This window comes from Maniola jurtina, chromosome 1 (genome assembly GCF_905333055.1).
Source record: "Maniola jurtina chromosome 1, ilManJurt1.1, whole genome shotgun sequence".
Classification (NCBI taxonomy): Eukaryota; Metazoa; Arthropoda; class Insecta; order Lepidoptera; family Nymphalidae; genus Maniola; species Maniola jurtina.
Window position 1 is genome coordinate 16,515,078 of NC_060029.1, and position 20,058 is coordinate 16,535,135.

General features: G+C 37.2%; 2 protein-coding genes and 1 long non-coding RNA gene across 3 annotated transcripts in view; 1 reads left to right on the forward strand and 2 right to left on the reverse strand.

Moving 5' to 3' along the window:
• The window catches only part of LOC123867411 (laminin subunit alpha-2-like), a 30,922-nt gene extending 11,077 nt beyond the window's left edge, over positions 1-19,845 (reverse strand). Inside the window, exons 1-2 of the mRNA XM_045909407.1 lie at positions 19,680-19,845; positions 2,101-2,364 (exon numbers count right to left, since the gene is read on the reverse strand). Of these exons, the coding sequence (XP_045765363.1) occupies positions 2,101-2,364; positions 19,680-19,697 (282 nt within the window). The 5' untranslated portion in view covers positions 19,698-19,845. The remainder of the gene's footprint in view (positions 1-2,100; positions 2,365-19,679) is intronic.
• LOC123865087 lies at positions 3,719-15,441 on the reverse strand. The gene is made up of 3 exons (XR_006795894.1): positions 15,430-15,441; positions 6,494-6,496; positions 3,719-3,814 (listed from the first exon to the last, which is right to left on the reverse strand). It is a non-coding gene; the product is annotated as an uncharacterized LOC123865087 (long non-coding RNA).
• Positions 8,852-11,543, forward strand: LOC123864995. The gene is made up of 2 exons (XM_045905812.1): positions 8,852-9,137; positions 10,014-11,543. The coding sequence occupies exons 1-2, from the start codon at positions 8,905-8,907 to the stop codon at positions 10,192-10,194; spliced, it is 414 nt and encodes a 137-aa protein (XP_045761768.1). The 5' UTR covers positions 8,852-8,904; the 3' UTR covers positions 10,195-11,543.
• Positions 19,846-20,058: the final 213 nt, after the last annotated feature.

Sequence of the window (20,058 nt, forward strand, 5' to 3'; positions counted from 1 at the left end):
GAAAACTTTCAGGAATAATGGTTTCCTTACGATATTTTCCTTGACAAGTGACATTTAAATGCTTAAAATGCACATAATTCCGAAAAGTTAGAGGTGCGTGCCCAGGATCGAACCACCGACCGAAAAGCTCGAAAGACGGTCTTAACTATTAAGCTATCACGGTTAGGACTAGTTCCTAGTATACAGGCACGTTTCTCACAGGTTTTCATTCCTGACTGTGCTAGGCCAGAAAATGCGGAGAACAACCTGAAGCACTTATGAAGGAAAGGTAAATATTCATATTAATGCATTGCTGGCATTAAGAAAATTAATTACTTGGGCCCACGAATTAGTAGTTACACCCAAGCTAATTTCTAGTTCCTTGGATGGATCCAAGGAATTAAAAATAACCATAACCCTTTGAACTCTTTAATGGGTGGTGCTTGTTATCTCACCACTATTGACTCACTGTAGAGGTAATAGGTAAGTATCGATTGCCATCATTATCAGCTTCAGTGTTATCACCGTGGATTTCAGCGCTAGTGACTGATGTGTGACTCACTGCGGCTAATATTAGTACGTCACTTGTTAGTCATTCATTTGTTATCAACATCTCTTATTTTTAGAAAACAGACTTAGGCTAGTTATAAAATAGATTATTTTTAAAAGCAGTAAGCACCTAACTTAGGTACCTACTTACATAATATTCTTAACAACGCACAGCTCAAACTACTGCACTGGATAGGCTTCGATCTATAGAGCGTACCTATTTCGAGACAAATTAGTAGAGACATAACCATAAGTTTGTCCACTCCGGCGAACATTAATACGTTACTAGTTAGTGATTAATTTGTCTTTTATTTCCAGAAAACAAGCATGATTATCTATTCTATAAAAGCAGAAAGTAACTTACTAACATCAACGCACACAACGCACAGCCAAACCACTGAACTTAGGCTGCGTCTATCTATTGAGCGTACTCCTGACATCGCTCTGACTTTAGTTTCAATTCAAAAGAAACAGATTTGCAGAGATCCCTGTCTCGTTTAAGGCTGACTTAAGGCTTAACAAAGTCAAAGTGCGCCCTATAGATCTCAGCCTAAAGAATTTTTGCATTTAGGTTATTTCCAGTCTTTAGAGCCCCATTCAGAAAGAATTTACAAAAGTTTCAGCCTAGTTTAAAATAGGGTAGAAACTAGAAACATACTTTCAGCAGGTGAAACAAGTTCATAAATACGCTAACAAAGACCTATTTAGATCGATTCGCCTTGCGTATAAATTAGTAAAGGAAATAAAATTGTAATCTAATTTAAACTGCCTGATAATAAATTAGGATAAAGAGTACGATTAGATATGACATTTAAGTATCATTATTTGGCTCGTAAATTGACTTTGTATTTTATTTGCACTTATAAGTAGATTAGATTTTGATGCATAAAGTATTGTAAGTATAATTTAGTTTTTAAAGAATATTAGTCATGTTAATCAGGACTAATATTCCCCTTTCCCCTCCAAATAAGCGTAAAGCTTGTGCTAGGAGTAGGTCTGACCGTGCAACGAGTAGAGCTCGAAGTTTGAAATATCGACCTTTTGGAATTCAGTCCGCTCTTTAACCATTGAGCTATAGAGGCTCTAAAATCCTCATCTTTACTTCCTTACCTAATATTATAAATGCGGAAGTGTGTCTGTCTGTCTGTCTGTCTGTCTGTCTGTATATCTGTCTGTCTGCTACCTTTTCCCGGCCCCCCGGCCCAACAGTGTAACCGATTCTGACGAAATTTGGTACAAGGTTAGCTTATATCCCGGGGACAGATATAGGCTACTTTTTATCCCGAAAAATCAAAAAGTTCCCGCAGGATTCCTAAAGACCCATCCACTTAACCGATTTGTATGAAATTTAGTACCGATGTAGCTTGCGTCCCTGTAATCGAAAGAGGCAACTTTTTATCCCGGAAAGTCAAACAGTTCCCACGGGATCTATAAAAATCTAAATCCACGCGGACGAAGTCGCGGGCATCCTCTAGTATAATACATGGCAAATACGACAGACGGAGAGAAACGAAGTGATAAGGGTGGTTTTCTCTGATCAGATACAGAACCCTAAAAATCAAATCAACTCACCTCTCCATTTTCCAAGGGTCGTGGACTCGTGAACTGTGTGGAACAGGAGGGTTTCTCTGCCCTACTGGTCCTCTTCGCACCTCTCGCTTTCCTCCTTCTCCTCTCAGGCCTGAGGTCCCAGAGCTTGCGGCAATGGTCACGGTCTCCAAACGCTCGGATCAAGCGCCAGTCTTCACCGCTCTCCGTAGAGGATACTTCGAGAGACCACGCTAGGGGTCGTGGTGATGGACCAGACTTGATGATGACGTGGAGGAGCTCCATTTTCTGAAATTATATAAAAAAAATAACTATCTCGTCCAAATAAGTAAGGGTGATACTTTGTTTGGAGTGGAACAAATACTGCAGAACGTTTCTAAAAATCTAGGTCTCGGAATATATCTCGTAGCTCTATGTCTATATTCAATCGTGTAATCCCGTTGTCCCCATAAACCGCGGTCCGTTAACGGGGACAGTGGTAATTGAATAAAATTATTAAAAACTCATCCCATTGTCCCCTTTCTCTGTCCATGTTTAACGGGGACAGCGGTAATTGAATAAAATTTTTGAAAATTCATCCCGTTGTCCCCGTTCTTTATTCTCATTCAACGGGGACGGCGGTAATTGATTAAAATTATTAAGAGCACTTCCTAAAGTCCCAGTATTTTGGCTCCATTAAATAAACTGACTGAATAACAAATTCTGTTGTACAGTCTCTGAGACCTAAATCTAGCGCTATCCTTTCTCGCAGGAAGCATTATGAAAGGGATAACAATTAATTTAGTAATTTTGGTTAAGTTTATATATTAAGCTGTTTAAATTAAGTTTATATATACTATCGTACACCGTGTATGACATTGTGCACATAGGTTTTCTGGATGACCCACATCAAATATTTTCAGAAACATCTCCCGAATAAATCCGGGCTGGATCAATTATTACATAGTCTAATAGATGAAAATTGGAATGTTATCGTCTACAACCTACGTACGTGATTATGCAAACGTCATTACTAATTGATAATAAATTAGGCTAATTGGACTTTGATTTTGCGTGCAATATTATCTATGCTAAGTTTTATCTGATAAAACATTTCTAATTTGGTGTTATTGTGAATTTATTCCGATTTAATTACGAAGCTCTTGGGCTGGAAATTCAAATCCTTATTTTGATTGTTGTTACAACTTCTTAGGTAGGTAGTAGGTAGGTCCTTTTTATATGTTAAGTTTAAATTAAATTATAAATAATTTTAATTTAAATAAATACCATATTCATTAATCAGCATAAACTCTGATTTACAACAAACTTTTATCTATTAGGTAGGTAGATAGTTTTTCTACTACTCCTACTTTACAGTCCTTTAATATTACACTTTACAATCTAGGTAGGTACATTGTATTCGTCAAAGCAACAAATAAGTACCTAATTATTATTATTAAAAGGAACTTTTCATTCCAAAATTACCATTGTTAACTTGTACTATTTTTGTCTTATTTATTTATTTACAAATTCACACGTCATATAACAATTAAAATTCAGATATATAATATAATTAATCTAGGTAAATAAATAACCAATAATAAATAATAATTAATATTCCTATTAGTTATAGTCGTCAAAAAGACCACCCCTGGTTGCCCCTGGACCAAAAGTGCCCATCAAGCTGGCAGCATTGCCCCGCTGAATGGCGATGGACAACCTTTGGACCAGGTAGGCCCCAGAGCGTGGATCGCAGCCTCTTTCTCTTAGACGACGGCCAATGTCGCGCACAAAGCCCCGCGCCTCCTCACCCCAGCAGCCCATCGTCTCCACCGCCAAAGGGACGAAGAAGTATTTGGCCATGAGTGGGGCGTATTTTTGTCTTATTTATTATTTAAGCTTTCCGATTAACTCCAACTTCCAACTAAGAATTGGAAAGCCTAAAATATTGTCGCAACTTGACCAATTCACAATCGTACGTAAATTAAACATTTCAATAACGCTTAGCAAACAATAGACGATAAAACTGTGTAATGAGTATCCAACCCAGAGTTTCACTTTGACTTAGCATATATGGAAAACACTATTGACTGAAACAAGATTTCACAGAGAAAGAAAATGCATATATTCTTAATATCCTATATCACACTGAAATCGATTTAAGGAAAAGGTCACTAATAAGAAGCGAATTTGATCAAGTTCAAAAAGTTGCTAGGATTAAAAAAACCTGAATTAACATGTACGAAGTTCCAGATATCATCTAGGTACCTATTTGCTACACTAAACTACTTTTACCCCGAAAAATCAATGAGTAACACTCATTAAGTTTCTTAAACTAACTATGACGTAGGTATAAGAAGTATAACTTGGGAGATGCGCTACGTATAATATTAGAACTTGGCGGACGCATTGACGTATGTCTTAACCTGTGAGAGGTTTTCTAACCACTCACATCCAGTCAATCATAATGAACCATTATTTACTTTTGTTTATCAACTCAAAAGTGTTGGTCTAGTGCCATGCACTTATCAATTCACAGCACACCATCTCGACACCATTAAGAGTGCAAACAAAACAATATGACACCACCAGCTAACACTCGGAACGCAATTAGTTGGTGTCGTGCCCCTTCTATTAACACTGGGACACGACCGCCACTGTGGGAACAGAGAGTAAATAAAAATATAAAACTTGTGGTACTGGGTGTCGACAAGTTTATGAAAAAACTAGCTGATGCCCGCGACTTCGTTCGCGTGGATAGGTTTTTTAAAATACCCGTGGAAACTCTTTGATTTTCCGGGATAAAAAGTAACCTATGTGCTAATCCAGGGTATAATCTATCTCCATTCTAAATTTCAGCCCAATTCGTCCAGTAGTTTTTGCGTGAAGCAGTAACAAACATACACACACACACACACACACACACACATACAAACTTTCTCCTTTATAATATTAGTGTGATTGTTATTACACTACACTAGCCATACACGATCAAGTCAACTTGAAGCATGCATTCAATCAACTGATTGTCATACTCCACCAAAGCCAGTTTTAGACCATTTTTGCGACGGGGGCTATCTCAAAATTCAAAAAATTCAAAATATTTTTATTCAATTAGACTTTTACAAGTTCTTTTGAATCGTCAAAAGCATCTACCACTGGTTCGGAATGCCTTTCCTACCGAGAAGAACCAGCAAGAAACTCGGCGGTTGCTCTTTTCAAAGATTTGATATACAATATTATGCCAAGTATAAAAGCAATTGAAGTCCTGCGCATTGCTGGAGCGAATTGCAGGTCAAATCCACGCTTTTTTAAAACTAAACTTGTTCGGAATATGAAATTGTGGTATATTATGTACCATATACTGTATTTAAATAACAAATACTGAAAACAACGATTTATAAAATGATTTATAAGCCGTGACTAAAACAAACGATCATTTTAGTTAAAAGAGTGAGGCCGACTCGCACTTGACCGGTTTTGTCTCGTTCTCTTCTCGATACTGCCGTAGGTAGCTCTTGCATTGGTCGGCACCAGACTATCCAGCAGGCGTTACTTTGTGGAAATCCATGATATATTATTACATATGACGTACCAGCACGCAACACCACACAAAATCACCAGAACACACTTGCGTCACGTGAGCGTGTTCTGGTGGATTTGTGTGGTGTTGCGTGCTGGTACTTGGGACTTGCTTGGTGACTGACTTTTCCTATATGTTTAGCAGTGGGAGGGCGGGCGGTGCATGTCACATGCTGCATGTTGTACTATACAGATTTGCCTTTTTCAGTGGATTAAAGCAAATTAAACTTTTGATTTCTTGTATATCAAGAAAGTTTGATCGGCTGACGGCTATCACTAAACTTAATAGTGAACAGACATTGTTAGGTTAAAATAATGATGCAACAAGGGTACAACAGTAAAATAAGGTTCATCTTCTTTGTAGCAAAATAGAAAGGTGGCTATTCCAAGAATCCAGACAGTGCTTTGTCAAAAGCATGTGCAATTTAAATAAATGTAGCAATCTCGTACAGGATATCGGGTGAAATTACAGGCTCCTTCGTAGCGTGTATAATAGGCGAGTTCCTGGGAAGCTTTGTTACGATGGACAGATTTAAATAATGGATTCAGGAGGCAATCAAATTGTCCGGCCCGTGCGAGATCGCGTGAGCCAATTAAATGGAGGCGAGACGCTGTTTCATTTGTAAAGTAAGAACTAGTATTTGTAATGAAGTTTCTATGGATTTGCTGTTGTGATTGTGATTCGTTTGATGTCATCTGTCCTAGCAGTTTTTTCTTCTCGCGTTGGTTCCTCAATTTTGAGGATCGTGGCTCCCTTGAGATACCATTTCACAATGATGCGCCATTTTTCCCTGTTAGAGGCCGTACGGAAGGCATGGCAGAAGGGTGTGACAACCGCTTTTTGATCTGGTCGGACCAACTCTTTAGGTTGCGGGGTCTCTTTCCTCCAATCTTGCCAGTGACCAAGAGTTTCTTTATCCCTACTACTCACATTTCTCCTAGCAATGAGACCAAAGTAATCGAGCATCCACCGCAGACAGATTTTAGATAGCTGCATCTTTATTTTCAATGTGTTTAAAATCATGCAGTTAACTGTCAATATATTGTTGGGTAATAAACTGAGAGTTCCCTCACTCTAATTCACTCTGTCGAAACGATGCATCTCTAGATCCTCTAGCGAATGCTTGGAAATGTTAAAACCGCCAAAAATGACTTACGAAGTTCTAATAAACTTCAGCGACGATTTACGAAATCTATAAACAATGCAAAAATTCGCTAAATAATGAATTCCTCGTTAATTACAAATCTTAAAACATGCTTGTTAATCCTAACTTGCGGCACAACCAGCCTCACTCATTACGCACGTAACTAATAAGCTACGGGCCAAAAAACAATATGAAACCCGCTTCTGATACGTGGAAGACACCACTTACATTCAAGATGGGATCTCAGCCTTGTATGGGCGAACTAATGAACACGCATGCTGGCCATCTCACTGTGTATGGACTTTTTCTCAGTGACCGCATTTGGTCACTGATGATTTAGCTTGAAAGGGATAGGTAGGCCTGTAAACTGCAACTAAATAGCAGGGATTGTTAACAGTGTCACAACAGTTTTTTGTGACCCAACCATCATTAACATTCCATGGAATGTATCATGATACGGATTCAATAAATACAAACAAAATTAACCAAAGGTTGGCGAATTATATTCTTACAGTATCAGTTTACTAGAGTGAACTGTGGTTCTACTTCCAACAAAAAGCAAATTCTAGTTAAATACCCACTTGAAACATGCCAGAAAGAAGAAATTGTCTGCTCCAGTAAATATCTGACAGAAGCGAAATCCTCGTATTAAATTAAATTAAGCATAACCTTTCCTGAAGAATTTGAATACAAGCATTACGAAACATCAACTCCTTAACAAATCACATTCATCTATACAGCATCTTCAGGCCATAAACAGCTTGGCGTAATCTTGAAGGAATTTACCGAATTCCACGTTCCTTGTGGTTTGTGTAATATCGTATGTCCACCAGTAGTAATTTTCCCAAATCTGTGCATTTTCGTGCTGTGTTTACATTTAAGCGCCGTAGATCCACAGTATTTAGCTATGTGCTCCACCCATTGCCACATCAGCCTTGAAGCTCTTTCTGCTTGCACTGGTACCAGCAGCAAATAGAACAAGTCTTCCATGTATTACAGTATCCCTGGTTCTAGAGCAACCGACTTCTGTTTCTCCAAGCAATACTCTCTTTCTCTACCACCGAGTGACTGAGTTTTTTTATCAGATCCATACGGTGGGTAGGTAATATGGCACGACCATAAATAACAAGACCGCTAATTAAATGTCAACGCGGGTTAACATTGATCTTCGGTAAGGTTTGATAGATAATTATTGTTACAACCAATTTAGTAAAGACGATAAATTTCTATTCACAACAATTTAATACATTGAAAGGCTATTGTTAGCTAAAAATGGCCGCCGGTCCTCTAGTTATCCTGGTCTAAACTTGGTATCCATATTGCCTCATTTGGATATGTCCGTTATAGATTAACCATTTAGATTATGAAATAAATGTGTCTGATAAACCAGCTATTTCACTAAAGTTTATCTCAGTAGTAGTTCTGGTAAGTACATGCATGTGAAATGTAGTGAAACGTTAAAAAAAGTTGAAAATATTAATACCTACGTATGTCAACTTTTTGGCACCTAAATAACCTAATTTTTAAAATTCCGTCCAAATCTCCAGAGAAAAAGGAACCGTTACAGAACCACTTTGTTGTTTGTCTGCCTGCTCTGCCTGTCTGTCTGTCTGTCGTGTCGGTCAAGACCCGTCAAGGAGTCAAAACCTATATATAGAGTACTTTCCGTTGACCTACAATGATAAAATTTGGCACGCAGCAATGTCTTGTATAGCAAAAGTAAAGGGGGCAATCATCTGAACAATTTGTGGTTACTTACATCACAAAAAAAAATAAAAGTTCATTTTTTGTTCTTTTTTACGATTGTAGGTATGGAGTCCGCCGTGAGCGAGTCCAACTCGCATTTGGCTGATTTTTTTTCTTTTTTACAAAACTGAAAGCAACATAATAATATCTTTTCCACATCGACGTAACTTGCTCATTCAACGATAGCAAAAAACATTAGCAACTAAGGCTCCACAAAAATAATATGTAGTTAATCCGCCCTATCAGAGTACACCTATGTTATCTATATGATAAATGTTATCATTATTAATATCTTGGCTCAGTTTCACATTAAAATCGATCGAGTACGGTCAGGAGACATTGAGTTTGTAATATGTGAGTTTGGTGATGCTCAAAGATGTCGAAACAAAACGCTGGAACCAGTGGACAGACAGTCAGAATTGACATGGTCCATATTCCGAACCGAAATCTTGGACTATGTGCAGAGTGTCATACTAAAAATAATGTTCATCAAAATCCTCGTACTCCTAAAACATCAAAAAGTAAAAGTGAATTTGTATATGTTAACTCAGCATTTGTGGGCAGTACTCAAAGTGTGAATGAAAATAGACTGCAGCAGCCTCCTGTAAGGTGTGTGGCAATTTATTATTGTGTATTGTGTGTGTATTGTGTGTTGAGTGGTTCTTTATGTTTTTTGTGATAGCTATTGTGGATAGTGATCTTATCATGTGATTTGCATCTTACATCAATGACACCGATTAAGTCCCGGTTTTCACCTAAGCAGAGGAGAGGAGATATTATGTTCAGTCGACCAATCAGATATTTAAAACATGATATGAATTTTTTTCATATCAGCTATTAAAAATATGGTTGGTCGACTGAACACCGCTCTGCTTAGGGTGGAACCCGGCCCTTAGTATTTGCACACAGATAAGACGTTTACGTAAATCAATATTGCTAAAAGAAGTAGGTATCCTTTTTACTAATTGCAAGATTAATTTTATGTTGAATTTTTAAAAATCGCATAGTAAGCACATCAAAGCTATATAGCTTAAAACAATGCATCAATTCAAAAAATTGTTTTTTCTGATGTATAATTTTCCATGTTATCGAAATATGTCTACTATGTACCTGATACTATCTCGGAAAAAATCTTATGATATAACGCCTATCACTATACAAATCAATATACCTACAGCTGCCTACGTCAAAGAAAATTTTTATAATTTCAACACTAACGTCATTGATAAAGTATCTCACAATATACCGGGACTTACAGCTTACCCTGAACAGTTTTAGAACTGGAATGATCATCATCATCATCAGCAGTCCACTAATGAGACAGAATGATGAATAGGCTCAAATAGGCATAGTCTGCCTCACTGGTCATGTGCGGATTAGCAGAAATAACACACCTTTTTGATCCTCGACCTTCCAAATACAAGGATAAAGTCATAGGTACATAAAAATCAATAAAATTAACGATTAGTTTTTATCACTTTTCAGTGTTATCCGCGAGCAATACTGGGCGTGTTCAAAATGGCCGTTCGCGACCAGAGTCCTGGCGATCGCCGTGAGCGTCTTGCTGGGCGCCGTCATCAGTCTCTCCATCCTTGTCGCCATGAAGGGGGATGACAAGGACGTCGCCAACTTCTTCGACTTCAGAGCAAATTCTGCGCCTGATTAATACAGACTGTTTTTGTGATTTTGTGGTTACTTTCATACCCGTTTATTGATGATATCTGTGCAGTTCAATCTTTGGACTGTCGATGTCAAAGCCTACATTATAAATATTAAAACTAAGTTTCTCGATAATAATTTGTATATTTAATGGTTAAAACAGTGACTTATCTGGAACGAAGCATACGGAGCGAATCGCTTCCTCGTTTCTTGCACGCATTGCTAGAATATGGAATGCCCTTTCGGCTTCCGTTTTCCACGTTAGCTGTATTGATAACTTCAAAAAGAGAGTGAATCGGCACCTTCAAGGCAAGTGCGCTTCACCATAAGCTGCACCATCACCTGCTATTTGTTGTGATTGCAGACAAGCGAAAGTTATAATAGGTAGTTAAAAAAAGACGTGATCAACAAAAATATCTTATGGAACATTTTAGGTATAGTCCCGTTGTCCCCGTTAGCCGTGTCTCCGTTAACGGGTACAACGGGGATTAAAAACTATTCCCGCTGTCCCCGTTCTCTGTCTCCGCTTTACGGGAACAACGGTATTTGAATAAAATTATTGAAGACTGAATATCTATTTTTTAACAGAATGAAACTTATTCACTGCAATGTACCGAGAAAGAGATGGCAGTAAAAAAAAGTTAGCTGCCACGGGATTGAAAATCTAATTAAGTATAATCATTTAAATACAACGATACTTACTTAACAATATTAATAAACAATAAACAATAAACAATTGCATGACATTTCAAGCAATTGTTATTATACAGATTAAAAAACTACAGTAAAACTAATTACCGTTTCAATTAAAAAATTTAGATAATATTATTTGGAGCACTTCTCAGAACTACAATAATTTTCAATCGATCGGGGAATTGGTATCGTAATTGTATTAATAAATGATTATTTTGGATTAAATAACCAAATGGCACATCATTAAAACATTTTAGTTATTGTAATTTATAGTATTCAAATAAAAAGGTCGCAAAATTTTAAGCCGTTATGAAAAGAATTAACTTTGATTAGTAAAAAAGTGTACATACCTATAATTGTTAGCTAATGAAATTATGTAATAATAGTAACATTGCCTATCTGCGTAAGTAGATAATATAAAGATGTCTAATAGGTATGTATGTACGTCAATATTTTATTATTGTTTTTGTAGGTGGGCAGTGAGAAATTAATTAAATTACGTCGGTAATTTAATATAATGGACACTACTTTATGTTTTAAAATAGGTAGGTACCAGTAAGTTTTTTTAAATGGTATCTAATAAATTTATTATTGTATTGAAGTTTGAACATTTTTTTATTTGAAGCTCTCTTAGCGAGATTTTTGTGTTATACTTATATAAGCATTTCGTAAAATAAATAGTTGAATTTTACAACACAATTATTTTATTGTTAAAAAAAATTACCTTCCTAATAGGACTACTTTCTAGCAATGCAGTTCACTTAATATTACATTTGTTGAAATGTCATACATAGGTATTAGGTACCTACATAGTGCATACCCACTTAGTATAGTTATCTTACATTGAAAATTAAAACACATTTTAATTTTTTTTTCTATGATGTAACCACAAATTCACGGTTTTCAGATTACTTGTGCTATAAGACCTACCTACCTGCCAAATTGCATGATTCTAGGTCAACGGGAAGTAGGTACCCTATAGGTTTTCTTGACAGACACGACGGACGGACGGACGGACAGACAGACAGACAACAAAGTGATCCTATAAGGGTTCCGTTTTTCCTTTTGAGGTACGGAACCCTAATAAAGTAGATTATGTACCTATATTATAAGTTGTATAATTTTGCAAATAGGTAATTTTCCCAGAGCAGTGTGAATTGTTTATTGTAACCAGGATAAAATTTATCGATAGATTAGATAGTGCTGTCTACATCGATAAAGCTAATCCGTTACTTCAATCGGAGATAATATTGCGTTTGTTGGAAACAATGACTGCAATTTGAGATAATTTTTAAGGTTCTACTTCAAAAGGAAGACCGGAAGCCTTAGAGGATAACTTTGTTATATGTCTGTCCATCTGTCCGTCTGTCGTGTTTGTTAAGAAAACATAATAGGGTACTTCCCGTTGACCTAGAATCATGCAATTTGGCAGGTAGGTAGGTCTTAACACAAGTAAAGGAATAAATCTGAAAACCGTGAATTTGTGGTTACATCACAAAAAAAATGTGTTTTCAATTTCAACGTATGATAACTATACCAAGTGGGGTATCATATGAAAGGGCTTTACAATATTTACGATTATAAAGGATTTTTTTTTACCCCCGACACAAAAAGAGGGGTGTTATAAGTTTGACGTGTGTATCTGTGTATCTGTCTGTGGCATCGTAGCTCCTAAACTAATGAACCGATTTTAATTTAGTTTTTTTTGTTTATAAAAAATAGCTAAGAACACTCTTCTCGATCAAGCCACCTTTCGAACAAAAAAAAACTTAATTAAAATCAGTTCATTCATTTAGGAGCTACGATACCACAGACAGATACACAGATACACACGTCAAACTTATAACACCCCTCTTTTTGGGTCGGGGGTTAAAAATAAGAAATGTCTGGCGTACTTTTTTTTTTTTTTTTAATTATATAGACTAGCGCTTGGCTGCAATCAGACCTGCTAGCAAGTGATGATGCAGCCTAAGATGGAGCGCGCTTGCCTAGAAGTTGCCTATTCACTCTTGACTTGAAGATACCCATATTATAGGTGGAAGGGAAAACTGACGCCGGAAGGGCGTTCCATATCCTAGCGGTTCGAATTAGGAAAGAGGAAGCAAATCGTTTCGTACGTGTTCGAGGAATTTCGACTACGTACGGATGCAAACCTTGACGATGCCTGGCAGTACGATGGTAGAAAGGTGAAGGAGGAACCAGGTCAAAGAGTTCTTGTGCACACTCTCCGAAATATATCCTGTAGAATACCGATAGACTGGCAACTTTACGCCGATGTTCTAAACTTTGGAGTTTAGTATTCATCAGTGCTTCGTCACCAATGAGTCTTCTAGCTCGGCGATCCACCGAATCCAATGCTTCGAGCTGGTACTTGGCAGAGCCATCCCATAAATGGCTGCAGTACTCCATGCACGATCGAACTTGAGCTTGGTACAGGGTGAGAAGCTGTTCCGGCGTGAAGTACCGCTTGACTTTGTTGAGGATGCCAAGTTTCTTGCCAGCTGTTTTTGCCTTGGATTCGATGCATTGTCCAAAGTTGAGATTGGACGAAATGGTGATTCCTAGAACTGTGTGAACTTGCTTTACAACAATAGATATTAAATAGATCTAGCCTAACTATTACGGATAAAATTGTACAAAGGCCAATTAGGATGGTAGATAAAGTTAAGAAACAGTTTAATTAAACTGGATGGTAGAACCAAAACTGATAAGCCCCATCAATCAGGTTATCTCTCATCTCGTGAGATAGCTCTGCGGCCTTCACACTAAAAGATGCTGCGGAAAAATAGTTTTCATTGCTAAATATATCGAAAAGATAAATGGTAATATTTGAAAGAGGGTTTACTAGCTGATGCCCACGACTTCACGTGGATTTAGGTTATAAAAATCCCGTGGGAGCTCTTTGATTTTCCGGGATAAAACGTAGCTTATGTCACTCTCCAGGTCTTTATCTATATTCATTACTAGCTGACGTCCGCGACTTCGTCCGCGTGGATTTAGGTTTTTTGAAATCCCGTGGGAACTCTTTAGTTTTCCTGGATAAAGAAAGGCTGCTAATCCAGGATATTATCTATATCCATTCCGAATTTCAGCCTAATCCGTCCAGTAGTTTTGCGTGAAGGAGTAACAAACATACACACACACACACATACAAACTTTCGCCTTTATAATATTAGTGTGATTCATGCACAAAATCACGTCATTCCACTGCTCTGTTGCGATGTGATTGAAGGACAAACCAACAAACCAATAAACGAACAAGCCAACTAACAAACAAAGTTTCGCATTTATTAATATGGGTACGGGTAGTGATAATATGGGTAGTGGTGTAAAAGGAAAAGTGAGTGACTGATCTATTACCGCACAGCTCAAAATATGGATCGACATGATCGATATGACGTAGAGATCCATTAAAAAAGGATTTTTGAAAATTCAACCTCTAAGGGGGTAAAATAGGGGTTTGAAATTTGTGTAGTCCAGACAAAGTAGCAGCCATAAATAAAAGTGTGTCTGTCTGTCTGTTAGCTCGAAAATTCGATCTCGGGACGCACCTGACTTTTCAGAACCTAAGAGCAGAGTTATGAACACAATTTAAAATGTCACAAGAAAAGATCGTGAGGAAACTTTTGAGTACGGAAAACTAAAAAGGTAACAAACACCCTGTACTTGAGCGATCGTTTAGTAAAGCCTGTTCACTAAATAGGTATTAAAGATGTATTTTTGTAAAGATAAGTGAATTCTGAGGAACAATGGCGCGGCCGTCGATGTCGGCCGCACAATGGAGGCAAATGGGAGGATATAATGCCGATACGATCGCCATTACTAGCGCACGGGGGACGTCACGGGGCGCCTCTTAAATCATTGTAGACCTATTAACTAGGTTGGTATGTAGAATAGACCTGGCTGGGTAGGTACCATCGGTGATTTAACAGTGGACCCCGTAAGTCTGGCCCCTGCCTAATCCGGCACCCCCTGTAATCCGACATATCGGTTATTGTTGAATTTACTGACATAAGTACATAATGAAGTATGATTTGTACTTCAGAGTATGTATAACATATTATAGAATCTTATCATTGGATCTGTAATTTGTCGGATTACCGGGGGTGCCCTGTATATCCATACTGCATATTATCTACTAATATCTAAATCTATAAAAGAAAAGATAACTGACTCACTGACTAACTTACTGACTTATTGGCTGACCGATCTCTCAACGCACAGCTCAAACTATTGAATATACAGATCAGGGAAAGAATGGATGAATCGGGCTGAAATTTCCCATGCAGATAGCTATTGCCATCCGCTAAGAAAGGATTTTTGAAAATTCAACCACTAAGGGAGTAAAATAGGGGTTTGAAATTTAACCGATATTGACGTTTGGTATGTTGATGATATTGCTTGCATCGGGACGTCATAGGTCATTACGGTTCATTAGATACAGCCCGCTGACAGACGAATGAACAGACGGACGGACAGCGGAGGCTCAGAAATAGGATCCCGTAAGCATGTCTTTCAGGCATGATATACGGAACTCTAAAAAGTAAACTCCAATTTTTTTAAATGTAATTAATCGCCTAAAAATCGTGAGCAATGCATTATCTAGGTATGCGCGTGCACATCCCTATTTTGATAAAGTAGCTACAGCACTTAACTTTACCGATAAAGCGTAGGGATGGTCAATAAATTAGCTCCGTCGACCACCCGTTTGGAGAAGAATGGGGTATGGCACGCTACTAAATATTTTTACTTTGACAAAAAATAAAACAGGATAGCGCCCATGATTCTATGCATTGTTGCTCTATGCACCTATATAGGTTACCAATATCTTTTTTTTTCTTCTTTATAAACGTTTGACCACAATCTTTAAGTAGATCCATGAAAATTAGGCTTATGTTTGACTATTACCAGAGTGAACTACTTACCTACTACCTAGAGATACTTAATTCCTTGAGGATTTTGCTGTGGTCGGACCCTAAAAAGAAATCAAAATAGCGTAGGTATTTTGAATTCTTTGTAAGGTCCGTACCCGAAGGGTGCCAAGGGGACCTTACCTATTACATTTATCTATTACATAGTTATTACTAAGCCTCTGCTGTCCGTCTATCTGTTTGTCTATAATAATACTCTATATATCATAAACCATAATAGGAAGAGAGTTGAAATTTTCACAGTGTATTTCTATTGTCGCTGCCTAAGTCCTGATAACAAAAAATAAAGTGATATTTAATTGGTTTGAAACGCACATAACTCCGAAAAGTCAGAAGTGCGTGCCCGGAATCGAACCTAGGACTTCCCGAATAAAAGGCGGACGTCATAACCACTAGGCTATCACGGCTTTTTATAATAATATAAGCGGATAAACAGATAAACAGACATGAAACATAATGAGCGTAAAGTATAGTGGCAGTTTAGCCAGCGTATCAATTTTGATAAGATTTCTCAACTGTAATCGATTTAAGTTACACCGATTAACTAAATTAGTCCGATACCAGCGCAGGCGCAGTAATTGCTGTAATTTACGTATCTGTATAGGTCGCGGCCATTGGTTTTTGATATGATCACCATAGATACACAATTCTATGGCAATGTTATTTGGATAAACAAGGAGACAAGTCGTAATTTAAAAAATGTATAAACCCGACTGCCGTACCAAATTCAAATTTAAAGCCAGTGTCACTGAGGATGATGTAAAGATTCTAACGATACCCCATACACCTAAATCTATTAACGCATTTAGAAGTTAAGGTGGAATAAGAAATTCACAAACATACACCCTGAAAACAATACACTTAAAAAATAATAAAAAATAATAAACATAAGTTAAGTGGACACAAATACAGGTTATCTAAAACGACTAAATCATTTATGGGCAGTTCGATACGCTTCTACAACATGATTCCAAAGGATATAACCGATCTTTCTGACAGGCAATTCAAAAGTAAAATAAAAGAAATTTTAATTAAAAAAAGTTATTATAAGATTAATGATTATATAGATGATAAAAACGCATGGAAAATGTAGCCCTGCACAAGCTATTCAACGAGCTAAGCTAAAAATTATGTACCTACTTGTGTACCCGTAATATTAGTTTACTATTGTTACTATTGTTATTTTGATATTATTTAGATCCTACATATTTGGTAGACTTATTTTTTCAGTGTATTGTGACTTTCGTAAGTGCTTTTATAAGTCTGAAACGAAGAATAAATAAATACAAATACTTCTTTTTTTTGGCTGTCGTGTAAAAATCCCCCATTACGTTGCACGAACATTTCCCTGCTTTCAAAATATTCTTGACTAGCTGACGCCCGCGACTTCGTCCGCGTGGATTTAGGTTTTTCGAAATCCCGTGGGAACTCTTTGGTTTTCCGGGATAAAAATAGCCTATGTGCTAATCCAGGATATTATCTATACACACACACACACACACACACACACACACACACACACACACACACACACACACACACACACACACACACACACACACACACACAAACTTTCGCCTTTATAATGTTAGTGTGAAGTGTGATAAGTTAATAGTGAAAAAAATATTTAAATACCAATATGGTTTTTTATAGTATTGGCATGCATTTTAAAGATTTGTACACGAAATATATTTGTATTCTTTTTATCTTGGATGTATATCAACGGTAGCGGCACTCAGAATGCAATTAAGTTCTTTCAACCGCATATCTAACCCCATTTATCATTCACCAAGTAGTTTTTAAAGAAGGAACACATTGTGATACTGTATCAGCAGAAAGTTATTCCGGGGTAACCCTTTCCAACATACTACCTATATAGGCAATATAGCAACATGATAAGATCCTGTAATATTCGTTCCCTAAAAACCTAAGATTTCATACAATATCATAAAATTTGTAATAAACTTATAGATTTTCTATTTTTCTTAAGATTTAGTACCTACTATATTTTTTTCATTTTACATAATAATAGTAAAATATTTAATCACAAGAAGTTTATATAGCTACCTTTATTATGTAGATCTAATGTTCCAATCTAGATCTCATAATTGCTTTTTATTAAGCATTAGTGATGCCCGTGACTTCATCCGCGTGGATCTAGGATTTCAAAAATCCAGTGGGAACTCTTTCCGGGATAAAAAGTCTATCTCACTCTCCAAATCTTTAACTACTTTAAATACAAAAAAAAATAAGTAGATTGCTTCTTTGCGACGTGTTTGAAGGACAAACCAACACACTTTCGCATTTTTAACCGACTTCCAAAAAAGGAGGAGGTTCTCAATTCGTCGGGATCTTTTTTTTTTTTTTTTTTTTTTTTTTATTTTTTATGTATGTTCCCCGATTACTCAAAGACCCTTGGACCGATTTGGAAAATTTTTTTTTTGTTTGAAAGGGTATACTGTGCAGGTGGTCCCATATAAATTTGGTGAAGATCTGATGAATATCTTCGGAGATGGAGAACAGAACTCCTCAATGGATAAGAGCAAATTGCTAGCGATCACTGTAATAGCTTAGTAAACAGTAGGGTTTTAACTGGGCATAGCATGTTATAGTACAGTGGGGCCACTAAAAATTGTGAAATGAAAATTTTTCAAAAGAAAAATAAAACCGACTTCAAAAACCAAAAACACTAAAAAGTAGAAAATAATTTTTGTTTAGCTACACATGTAATGTACCTAGGTATGAAGTCGGGCGAGCTTCACTCTTGGATTTCTAATTTTGTTTTAATATGCTCGCTCGACTTCATACCTAGGTACTAGGTACATTACATGTGTAGCTAAACAAAAATTATTTTCTACTTTTTAGTGTTTTTGGTTTTTGAAGTCGGTTTTTATAATATGGGTGGTAACTGGTGATAATGGGTAGTGATTATTATAGTCAATCATCTAATATAAGTCTTGGAATGCTTTGTACCTATCTGTGTTTTTTTGAATAAGTATATCAATGGCAGCGGCACTCAAAATGCAATTAATTTCTTTCCACTGCATATCTAACCCCATTACTCATGCTCGCGGCAGCCACTAAAGAGGCCCTCTGAATATTTCGCCACTAATTAAAGACCTAAGGAATCGGACATGTAATTTAATTAAAATATTTAAAACAACTCGCGAAGTTGCGGACCTTTAAAAATCTGTAATTCGTAATAATATGTAGATTGCATACCCCAATGTTTGTCGGTGAATCAGAGGGTACATAAATATACTTTAATGAAGCATATTTTGAGTTTTACTTCCAGGAAAAGCTTTCTTTTCTTGTATCATTTTCATAATGATCATTAACTCATCGCCACTCACTACTAACTCGGATCACCTTTCTAAATGAGAAGGGTTTGACCTAACGGTATGACCAGAGTCCGTCACGCTGCCCAAGTGGCAGACTTCATTGGCAGAATTCAAACACACGCCTAAGGATATCATAAAGAATTCTCAGGCATGCAGGTTTCCTCACGATGTTTTCCTTCACCGTTAAAGCAAGTAATATTATGGCTCATCCACGTCAAGGGCGTCGTCCAACTGTATGTATTTACGCTGTGGTTACAGTGTCAGTGCATCGACCCTTGGTACCTTCGTACAAATATCTTAGGTAGGTATCGAATATGCTATGTTTTACGGTTGAACTCAATGTTTTTTGTAACACATTACCCTTTCTCTATGCACCATAAAGTAATTTATCAATTAGTTCCCATTCCGTTACGAGTTTATACGAACCATATTATCTGACCTAGCAGTTCCATCATAGATTTACATCATCTGTCATCATCAAGAGAGATCAAGCCAGATTTCATCAATTTAGAGCATAGATAACTTACACCAGGTAACGTCGCCATCAGCGCGACATGCTGGTAGTCCCCATCCGCAGTGAAGACGGGACTTTGCCACCAGGTGCTGGGGTCTCCATCTACTGCCAAGGTGGCAGGGTGCCTGCGGGAAGGGGAACCCTCATGGCCTTCGCAGACGTCGCAAGCCACGCCGCGCCTGTAAAAAAAACGGCCTTTAAGCAAACCTGCGAAATAATTATTGATTGAGTATTTTTTTTCATTTGAATCGGCAGAATACCTATAAGTAAGTATATTAAAAAAGGTATTTGTTGCGGGAGAGCTGTTTCAGCCAGTAACTCTTGATAATATAGCATCTGCAGTGTAACTTGTCGCTCTTAACTAGAATATTCTTCTAACTTGCCCGGGCGTA